General features: G+C 58.2%; 1 protein-coding gene across 8 annotated transcripts; it reads left to right on the top strand.

Moving 5' to 3' along the window:
* On the top strand, positions 1-9,971 carry LOC115280227 (heat shock factor protein 4). 8 transcript variants are annotated; one of them, XM_029924976.1, is made up of 15 exons: positions 263-990; positions 1,666-1,774; positions 1,864-1,991; positions 2,092-2,216; positions 2,490-2,565; positions 2,703-2,767; positions 3,268-3,370; positions 3,637-3,764; positions 3,886-4,113; positions 4,643-4,748; positions 4,838-4,903; positions 4,985-5,093; positions 8,952-9,254; positions 9,401-9,715; positions 9,805-9,971. In XM_029924976.1, the coding sequence occupies exons 1-15, from the start codon at positions 868-870 to the stop codon at positions 9,810-9,812; spliced, it is 1,992 nt and encodes a 663-aa protein (XP_029780836.1). In that variant the 5' UTR covers positions 263-867; the 3' UTR covers positions 9,813-9,971. The 8 variants fall into 8 exon arrangements, with proteins under 8 accessions (XP_029780838.1, XP_029780836.1, XP_029780837.1 ...); XM_029924977.1 differs by lacking the exon at positions 1,666-1,774 and having other exon boundaries at positions 1,878-1,991; XM_029924978.1 differs by lacking the exons at positions 263-990; positions 8,952-9,254; positions 9,401-9,715; positions 9,805-9,971 and adding exons at positions 1-256; positions 5,372-5,692.
* Positions 9,972-10,260: the final 289 nt, after the last annotated feature.

Raw genomic sequence — 10,260 nt, 5'->3', positions numbered from 1 at the left:
GTGGCCATTGAGATGCTGGATGCATTTGTTCAGGCGTGCACCTACTACTACTAGCCCGCTCCTTCAAGACTCTTGCTCGGATCAGCCCCTGAGTTCTGAGTACACTGTGTGTATCTCCTTGGTGGGATCACCCTCCTTCATTCAACCCCACTCCTCTATGGAAGCTCCGCTAACTCCGCAGCCCTGGCGGGGGCGAGGGGAGGAGGCGAGCGGGGCGGTGGGGAAAGAGGACACCGGCTCAGGCGGCGCCTCAGGGGTGAGTGTGAAATAAATAAATCCTGCAGCAACGCCGAGTCCTGTGCAAGGCGGGGCTGGCTCTTAACGGGGAGAACTGGGAACCGGCAGAAGCCGGAGGACTACCGGGGTAGGCGTAGGAGAGATCTGTTGTACTGATGTCGCTGCGGCTGCCGAGGTCAGGGGCGGGGTACTCCCCATCCTTGGAAAGACAATGTCCCAGAGTTCTTCAGGAGGGTGCCAGCTTCTCATCTCCGCACCTGCTCCCCCGACCCCTTCACTCCTACCTGCCCTCTCTATCCAGGCCATGGCCATCACCTTCTAGGACTTTTCCAGGCCGCATCAGGACACGCATGGGCGATTTCTCACTAAGAACAAAGGGTGGAACTCAAACCCAGGTCTCCCTCCTCACTTCACCCCTCCACTCACATCGGATCCCAGCCTTCCCCCTCTGTCCACTGTTGCTGCCGCCGCGGTCTGAGCCCCGCCCCGTGGGTTCGCACGTGGCCCCCGCCTGACCCGGCGACGGGGAGGCGGAGTAGGGCGGAACGGGCGGCAAACGCAGCACTTTCCGCCGCTTTGACAAGCGCGCGGCGCCCGGGCCCGAGGGCTTAGCCGGGCCGAGACTCCACCATGCAGGAAGCGCCAGCAGCGCTGCCCACGGAGCCGGGCCCCAGTCCCGTGCCTGCCTTCCTCGGCAAGCTGTGGGCGCTGGTGGGTGACCCGGGGACCGACCACCTGATTCGCTGGAGCCCGGTGAGGGCTGGGGCCCCTTGATTTCCCCAGTGGTCCCCGGGATCCTTCTACAGTGAACATCCACGCCCACCCAACCCCCCGCCTGGGATAGGGCTGTGGATCCCCGATTCAGCTGTTCAGGGTAGTTTACCTTGGAGGGGGTGTTCGAGATGGAGGTGAGGCGATTTTCTACAGATGGAAGAAAGGGTAGGTAGGAGCCTTCTGGAGACCTGGAGCCTGAGGGATCTTCGAGGTCAGTTAGTTACCCCCCCCCCACCCCGCCCCAACAGACAGATGGGAAAACAGAGACCGGGAGAGGGAGGGAAGGGCTGAGTCTGGTTCTAGCTCCAAGTGACTTCTTGGGTCTGGGACCTGTCCAGGGCTGGAACCTAAGTCTGGCCTTTGCTCCTCCTTTCCGAGAATCCAGTAGAGATCCTGGGTTGGGCTAGGATAAGAATTCACCGTGGTGGCCCCAGGCGAGGCCTCATAGCTGGTGCAGGCCTGGCCTCCTCCCATGTCTCCAGGAGTGGCCGGCCGAGTCCCCAGAGTGAGTGTGAGTGTGTGTGCGTGTGCGTGTGTGTGTGTGTGTGTGCGCGCCCTCGCGCCAGAGCGCAGGCCTGGCCGTGGGCGGGCCGGCCTCACTGTGTCCTCCGGTCTCCGCCCGCACGGTGGGTGGGCGGGCGGCGTTCTTGGCAGAGCGGGACCAGTTTCCTCGTAAGCGACCAGAGCCGCTTCGCCAAGGAAGTGCTGCCCCAATACTTCAAGCACAGCAACATGGCGAGCTTTGTGCGGCAACTCAACATGTGTGAGTCCCTAGGGCGAGACGGGAAGTGGGTGTGAGTGACTTGGTGCTCGGGGATGGGACAATTTACTCCCCGACGCCCCACTCCCTAGATGGTTTTCGTAAGGTGGTGAGCATCGAGCAGGGCGGTCTGCTGAGACCAGAGCGCGACCACGTCGAATTCCAGCACCCGAGCTTTGTACGCGGCCGAGAGCAACTACTGGAACGCGTGCGGCGCAAGGTGGGTACAACCTGCAGAAACCAGCAAACCGGGGTGGAAGTGTTGAGACGGCTGGCCGTGTTCTAGATGACTCTGACCCGATAGTGCTTCCCATCTGTAGGTGCCTGCGCTGCGCAGCGACGACGGTCGCTGGCGCCCCGAGGACTTGGGACGGCTGCTGGGCGAGGTGCAGGCTTTGCGGGGAGTGCAGGAGAACACCGAGGCGCGGCTGCGGGAGCTCAGGCAGTGCGGGGGGAGGGGGCATAAGAGGGGGGAAAGGGGGGACGGGGAGTCTGGTCGAGAGAACACTGGCTGTCAGGCTGTTCTTCTGGACAGCTCCCTCCTCCTCTCTTGTCTTGGTGCCTCCATCCAGACAAATAGGCTGAGCTGTGGAACTCTATTCTCTAAGGATGGAGGATCGCCTGAGTGGTCTTGGATTCAGCCCTGCCATTCTGGGGTGGGGGGTGACTGGACGGACTCTCAGATGCCTCAGCACCCTTCCCCCACACCTTCCCGCAGGCAGAACGAAATCTTATGGAGAGAGGTGGTGACTTTGCGGCAGAGCCACGGTCAGCAGCACCGGGTCATTGGCAAGGTGTTCTCCCCCTACCCTGCTTCTCTCTTCCACTCCTAAACACACCCGCCTCCTCTGCCCAAGCGGCAAATCCACTGGAAGTGCCTCCTATTGGGGCCAGGTTTGAAGTATGAATTAACTCTTTGCTTTCTCTTTAGCTGATCCAGTGCCTCTTTGGGCCACTTCAGACAGGGTCCGGCAACGCAGGAGCTAAGAGAAAGCTGTGAGTGAGAAAGTCAGGGATGCTGCCACTCTCCCCACACATACTTCCAGGAGCCTTCATAACAGAGGCCCCATGCAGGGACTCCTTCCCCAGAAGTCCCTTCACTGGAAATTCTCATTCTTATTCCCTGCACTACCGTTTTTTTCTTCACCCCATGGCAATCTCCCCAAGGGCCCCCCTCCAGGACTTTCCTGCTCTCTCCCCAACTCTATCACCAAGTACCCCCATTTCCAGATCCTTGATTTCCAGGACCTTATTCCCCAATTTCCCCACCCCAAAGCATCCCAACAGCAGAGGGTCTAGGGCTGAAACCATGCTCCCTCCCTCCCCTCTCCACCCCCAAAGGGCCCCCATCTCTGGGTGGAGCCCCTTCTGCCTCGCATGTGACTGATGCCCTGGCAACAGGCCTCAGCTCTGCTGACTTGGCTGCTGGGGCCTGAGGGAGGGAGGTGCAGGCCGAGAGGCATGGGGGAATGAACCTGCCCCACCCCCCTGCACAGGTCCCTGATGCTGGATGAGGGGAGCTCATGCCCAACACCAGCCAAATTCAGTGCCTGCCCCCTACCTGGTGCCCTCCTTCAGGATCCCTACTTTATCCAGTCGGTAAGTTTTTGCTCCTCCTCCCTTCCCTAGGGCATAGCTGGGATTATGGAGAGCCTATTCTTTTCCTCAATTCCTCCATTCCCAAAAAGGAAGAGAAGGTGGAGTCTAGCTTCTCCCTTTACCACCACAGACCCAGGCTCCCCAGCCTGGACTGAGCCTCCCCCCTCAAACCTTACACCTTAGACCTGGTCCATGTGGGGACTGGTTGGGTTCTGGCTCTCCCTATGGCTTGAGATGAAGGACTGGGCCTACTTGTCTTCTTACAGCCCCTCCCAGAGACCACCTTGGGCCTCACCAGCTCTCACAAGGCCAGGGGCCCTATCATTTCTGACATCCACGAAGACTCTCCATCCCCTGATGGGACCAGGCTTTCCCCTTCCAGTGGTGGCAGGAGGTAAGACAGACAGGGCTGCCCACTGGGGAGCCTGTGGGGGATGGCCTAGCAGCCCAGATGGCTGTGGGGGAATGGAGGGAAGTCAGTGCAAGGGTCTGGTTGAAGCTTTTCTCTGGTGCAGGGAGAAGGGCCTGGCACTGCTCAAAGAAGAGCCGGCCAGTCCAGGGGGGGAAGGCGAGGCCGGGCTGGCCCTGGCCCCAAACGAGTGTGACTTCTGCGTGACAGCACCCCCACCGCTGCCTGTGGCTGTGGTGCAGGCCATCCTGGAAGGGAAAGGGAGCTTCAGCCCTGAGGGGCCCAGGAATGCCCAACAGCCTGAACCAAGGGGTCCCAGGGAGGTACCTGACAGGTGAGCAAAGAGTCCATTCTTGACTATGAGCCCTGTGGGCTACTTTTGCAGATAGACCACCACTAACTAACTTCCCAGCCTTGTCTGCTCATGGTACCTGACAGGGAGGTCAGGCACTATGATTTGACCTCATTTCCCAGTGTTGCTCTATACAGTACCAGTATCACAGTCCCCAGAAAAGTAGAAACTCCCATCAGGTCAATCAGCATGTATCTGTGGTAGGGTTCAGGAACCAGTTCATTGGGGTGAATGGAAACATTGTAAAGTACACAGCAGTTTAAGAACCACTGGTGTTGACAATTGCAAAGAGAGGTGATATACCCCCAAGACCCAGGCTCTAGAACCAAAACCTTAGGTCAAAAGTAGGAGGCAGAGGCACTCTTTAAGTACACTCTAGGTGGGGAGTCGTCTCCTACCATTTTGTAGATGTCAGATTTTGATCCTGATGTATCCAGGATCCTTGGGAACCTAACTGGGGGAGACGGGGGTGGGTGAACACTGCAGGCCAACAGCAGTTCTCTGTGCACAGGGGAACTCTGGGCCTAGACAGGGGGGTGCGGAGCCCAGAGAATCTGCTGCCTCCCATGCTGCTTCGGCCCCCCCCTGAAAGTGTGGAGCCTGCGGGGGCCCTGGATGTGAGTACATCTTCAGCAGGGCAGGGGCATGGGGCTTGTGGGGTCTGTGTAGCCTGGGGAAGGCACCACTGACCTAGAGCTTCCCCCAGGTGCTAGGCCCCAGCCACCAAGGGCGAGAATGGACCCTGATGGACTTAGACATGGAGCTGTCCCTGGTAAGGTGAAGGTGGGGAGGGCAGGGGGTTAGAGTTGCTGAACCAAGCCCTCAGCCAGAGCCCGAGAGCTCCCCTTCTCAGTTCCCCTCCACAGCTGCTTCCTGGGGTTCTCCTATGCAGATGCAGCCATTGGTTCCAGAGAGGAGTGAAAATGAGCTGTCAGTCAAGGGCTTAAATTCCCCAGGGCCAGGTAACAGTTGTGGTGACTCAGGACCTGGGGGAGGTCCTAATTGGTCTGTAATACCAGGATTGGGTCGGCTTGGGTAGTTTGTGTTTTGGAGTGAAATCCCCAGAGTTCTGGCTGCCCTCTGAGAGCCACCCACCATCTCGCTGCTGGGTGAAAGCGGGGAGGTAAAGAATGGATGTTTCACCCTAACTGACCAGAGAGCAGGGCAGGCGAGGCTCTCCTTCCTCAAAGATAGAAGGAAGAGCTGTTTCTCCCTGCTGAGCACAGTCCAATCCTCCTAGGGAAGGACTCCACACTTGGGGCACCACTGCTGCTGGATGTCCAAGCGGCTTTGGGAAGCCCAGCTCTCGGCCTTCCTGGAGCCTTAACCATTTACAGCACCCCTGAGAGCCGAGCCTCCTACCTGGGCCCAGGGGCCAATCCCTCCCCCTGAGACCCTCTACTCTGAAGCCAGCCTAGCAGGGGGGCTGGCCGCAGCAGTACACCCTTCTCAGCTTCCTCCCGGCTTCCTGGTGCCCCTAGAAGAGGCTGAGCGAAGACCCTGTTACTCTGTTGTCCTCCATTACTGAACCCTGCACATAAACTGCAGTTTTTTTTCTGTGTTTCTGGTCTCTTTTCTCTACCAAACAGGGAGCACAGAAGCCATGGGGGGGGGGGGCGACTTTGCTTTTATAGAAATTTCCAGATCCTAAGGCTTTAATAGCTGAACTCCTGGAGAGTGGATGTGTTTGGACAACCAGCCCCTAGCTCTGCTTAGGCTCCCATCCTCTGGCCCCATCCAGGGCTGGCACGTGGCCACTGTAACCTCCAGAACTCAGGGGCTTTGGGGGGTCACATCCAGCCCTGTAATGCATCTGCTCTGTGATCCTGGGTAAGCCGGTCCCCTTCTCTGAGCCTTATCTGTGACAAAGAGGGTTCAAGGGAAGATGGATGTAAAGTGCCTAGGAATTGCCAGGCCAAGAGTGGGCGCTGGATATTTGGGGTCGCAGGCCGAACCGCCCGCTCCCCGACTCAGCCGATGCACCCAAGGTGGAGAGAGAAAGCGGACTACGTGTATGAGCCCAGGCGGTGCGCGGCCTAGGCGGCCAGCTTCTCGGCGTCCTAAGAAGAATGCCCCCCTCTTCTCCACCCCTTCCCGGTTTCCGGCAGCCCTGGCAGCCCCGCCCCCGCAGCAGCTGCTGCTCCCACCCCCTCCCAGCCCAGCCCTTTCTGCCTTGTCATCTACTGCACCGCTGAGGCTCGACTCGCGAGTGGGGCCGCCCGGAACGCACAGACCCGGGAGCCCCACCCCACCCGGCTGGGGGTGGGAAGAGAAACTGAGATTGGGCAGAATCTGCGCCCCCTCCCCGCCAGCAGCGCTCGAAGGAGGTCTGTGAGCCCCGCCCCTCCGCCGGACTCTAGCTCTGGGACTGGGTGGAGGGGTGGTAAGGGGAGCCTTGTGGTCGCACTTTCGCAAAGGCTCCCGCAGTTTCCCACAACTCTTGCTCCCTAGCATAAGAGACCCGCACAGCGAGGTGGGAGGGAGACCTAGACCCCTCTGGATGCCTCACACCTGGAACCTCCTGAAGCTCTGGGAAGGATTTGGCCTGTGACCCTTGAAGGACTGGCCACGACATAACTTTGGTATTCACTTCTGAGCATTGGGTCGCAGAGACGGCCCACACCAGCGGGTCTCTGCACCCAGACTGGACAAAGTGCAGGACTTGGCATAATGCGGAGAGGTTAACATAAAAATAAGTTGGGGAGCAGTGAGGGAAACGGAGGGGCCAGTTCAATCTGCACCCCCCCTTCTTTACATTTGTACATAGTAGGTCCTCCACCTGTGACTGGGGGCAGTCTTTGGAGGTCTTGGCCCAAGAGGGCAGAGAGTTCGTGTACACAGTACAGTGATGTCAGCACAGCAGTGAGAGTGTATGCTGGTCACTGGCGTACACAAGGAACCAGTCTGCCTTTAGGACATTCAGGCACTGGGGTGGAGAAGGGGACATTTGAGTCTTAGAGGATGGGTCCAGAGCATGGAGGGAAGGGAAGGGTACTCCAGGCTTAGGGGAGAGCATCTGCATCTGGTTCAGATGTGCCAGGGGCTTGCAGGGTTCTCCCAGCACTGTGTGGAGAAGGGAAATGGGAGAAAACCCAGATGTCCGGAGGGTTAGGAGGTGGCCTGGAGTGGCCAGGCCAGACAGTCTTGATTTTCAATGATGGGCAGTGGGGAGGAGACAGGCCATTAGGACTGACATTCTGTTTCACAGGAGCTCTCATAGTTCAAGTTAGAGCGAGTCGGATTCCAGTTCTGCCACTTGGTCTCTCTGAACCTGTCTCTTCACCTGTAAAATTGGGACAATAAATCCTGTCTCAGAGGTTTGTCAAAGTCACTCTGGTGGGAGTGAGAGGTACTTAGAAAGACTGTCATAGACGATGAGGTGACCATGATGCGATTGAGGGGGGATGCTGATAGAGACCCACTTAGAGGTAGAGGAGCAGCATTTGTCAGAGATGTGATGTGAAGGGAGAGGGAGGGGTAGGGGTGGTTCTGGTCTCTGGTCAGTGGCCTGGGGGAAGGGCTGACACTTCAGTATGGCCAGGAGGGCAAAAGGACCAGGGAAGCATATAGCATGACACCAGGTGGTAGTGAGAGAGACCTGGGAGGCAGGGTGGGGGCTAGGACCAAAGGCGCTCATCCAGACCTAGAGCCAGGTAGGGAGGTAGCAGAGTGACCCCAAAAGGAGGATTGCTGTGTGAACAAAGCCAAGGCTGGGGTAGATGGGCTGAGAGAGGAAGTGGCTCAGGGCCTGATCTATTCAGACCCTTAGTGCCAGGGGCCTTGCGGCCTGGGTCAGGCCACTCCAGAAGTGATGGACCATTATCTTGATTGGTAATAAGTGGAAACAGCAGATTAACTTCTAACACCTGCTGCTTACTAGAGACAATCTATCAAAATGGGAGGATCCATGGAAGAAAACAGTAAAAGTTCAGCAAGCATTTGTTGGTAGCTTTTATGAATTGAGTCTGTGGTACCTAAAGTTGAAGCATTGCCAGGGAAGATTCCCAGGGAATCAGGAAGACAGTTGGGTCTCAGGTAATGTCAGGGGGTCTTAATTGATCAGAGCTAGGACTCAAGAAGATTAGGCATCCCTGATCAGGTATTAGGGAACCAGGAAGGGCCATGAGACCATGTTGGGGTTGCAACATAGTGGTGGCATTGGTGAGGGGCTGCAGGGACGGAGCCTACCCTGGAAACATGGGCCTCAGAGTCAGGATAAGGATCCTAGACTTCCTTCCGGTGAGGGAAGGCTCTCAGCACTTGTGCTCTGGGTGCAGAGGGGATTCAGCACTCAGCAGGGTCTAAGCTGGACATAAAAGGCTAGACCAAGAGGTTAGGATGATAGAGAAATACTCAGCAGATAGACTGGAAAGGACATGACTGCAAACGGGGTGTTGGGTATCCAGATCAATTGTAGGTCTTTCTGCTTGATAAGGTGGGGAAGCAGGCTGGGAAAAAGAATGTTTGGATAAACTGGGTCTGAATCAAATGCAGGATCCACAGGCAGCGGAGGGGGGGTCGGGGGGGGGGGAGGACCCAGGAAGGACATCCTGACTGGGGAGAGCAGTGGAGAGTAGATAAGGGCCTAGGGATAGGAGGAGGGGAGGACAGGAGAGGAGAGCTATGGCTGACGTTTAGGGACCCAAGGAGAAACCTGAGGAGGAGATGGGACAGAAGCGGCCTGAGAGGCAGGAGGTACAAGTCCTATGCTGAGGAGCTGTCTGGCTGCCCAGATCAAGGTGAACTTAAATCCCAGCCACCGGTGTTCAAGGCCAGGGGCGTCCTGGCCTCTATTACCTCTTTCCCCTCCCCCCATGCAGCCCCCACCATGGGCAATGCGCAGGAGCGGCCCTCAGAAACTATCGACCGAGAGCGGAAACGCCTAGTGGAGACGCTGCAGGAGGACTCGGGGCTCCTGCTGGACGCACTGCTGGCGCGAGGCGTGCTCACCGGGCCTGAGTATGAGGCGTTGGACACACTGCCCGATGCTGAGCGCAGGGTGCGTCGCCTGCTGCTCCTGGTGCAGAGCAAGGGAGAGGCCGCCTGCCAGGAGCTGCTGCACTGCGCCCAGCGTACTACGCGCGCGCCAGACCCGGCCTGGGACTGGCAGCACGTGGGCACTGGTGAGCGCGCGAGGGGCGGGGCCTGGGCCAGAGCACGGCGCTTGGCGTTAAGGGTAGAGTGGGGAGCCCAGTTGTAGATGGGCATGTGCAAGGATACAGCCGAGGCCTTAAAATGAGATATTCACATACTTCCACCTCCATTCCAGGCTACCGGGAACGCAGCTACGACCCTCCATGCCCTGGCCACTGGACGCCTGAGGCACCTGACTTGAGGACCGATTGCCCTGAACTGCCCAGAGCTTCAGACTGCGACCAGGTTGGGGTTCCCGGGGACTCTGAGGCAGTGGAATCCGGAAACCTCGAGGAGGATCTCGATCCAGAACTGGAAGCTGAGGTCTCTGAAGGGGCTGAGCCGGAGCTGAAACCCCAAATGGATTCGCAACCAGAGTCAGCACCTGAACTGGAGCCGGAGCCGGAGCTAGAGCTAGAGCCCGACTTTGAGGGGGGTGACGAGTCTGAAGGTGTGAGGCTACCCAAATCTGGTGTGGAATTGGCAGGAGGGTGCCCCCCCCATGATGACTAACTAATTCTTTTTCCCCCATCTCTCTAGATTCTTGAATGCCAGAACCCTGACAGGCTGTTCCCTGCCCAAAGCATATAGGACCTGGGATCCTGCTCTGACGTTGGGGAGGATACCACTAAGTCTTCACCTGACCCAGTACCCTTGGAAGTGAATAAACTCCGGAGGGTCACCGTGGGCCCTCTCTGTGACTCTGACTTTTTGCCCAGGAACTAGGGTGCAGATCCATGCCCTTAAGTCTCAGCAACCTGGGTGGCCCTGCGCCCCACCGCCTAGTCCTTAGCCCCATTTCACCCTCAATAGCCCAAGCTGCACTCCCCTGGAGCCCTCAGTTCCAGGCCTCCAGTGGGAAAGGGCCATACCCCTGGGCCCTACCCTTCAGCCATTTTCCCCTCATGAACCAATTGGGTGGGGATGGGGTGCTGTGTAGTCACCAGTCCCACTTCTAGGAAGCTGTGGGCTTCCAGAGAGCCAGGGAAGGGAGAA

This window comes from Suricata suricatta, chromosome 16 (genome assembly GCF_006229205.1).
Source record: "Suricata suricatta isolate VVHF042 chromosome 16, meerkat_22Aug2017_6uvM2_HiC, whole genome shotgun sequence".
Taxonomy (NCBI): domain Eukaryota; kingdom Metazoa; phylum Chordata; class Mammalia; order Carnivora; family Herpestidae; genus Suricata; species Suricata suricatta.
Note: the sequence above shows the minus strand (reverse complement) of the source record. Positions and strands in the feature narration are given on the sequence as shown.

Excerpts from the sequence above, each read along its gene's own strand:
- LOC115280227 (XM_029924976.1), top strand. The coding sequence starts at position 868 with ATGCAGGAAGCGCCAGCAGCGCTGCCCACGGAGCCGGGCCCCAGTCCC. Across the intron at positions 991-1,665 it reads ACCTGATTCGCTGGAGCCCG|AGCGGGACCAGTTTCCTCGT; the intron begins GTGAGGGCTGGG and ends CGTTCTTGGCAG. Across the intron at positions 9,255-9,400 it reads CTGGCAGCACGTGGGCACTG|GCTACCGGGAACGCAGCTAC; the intron begins GTGAGCGCGCGA and ends CCTCCATTCCAG.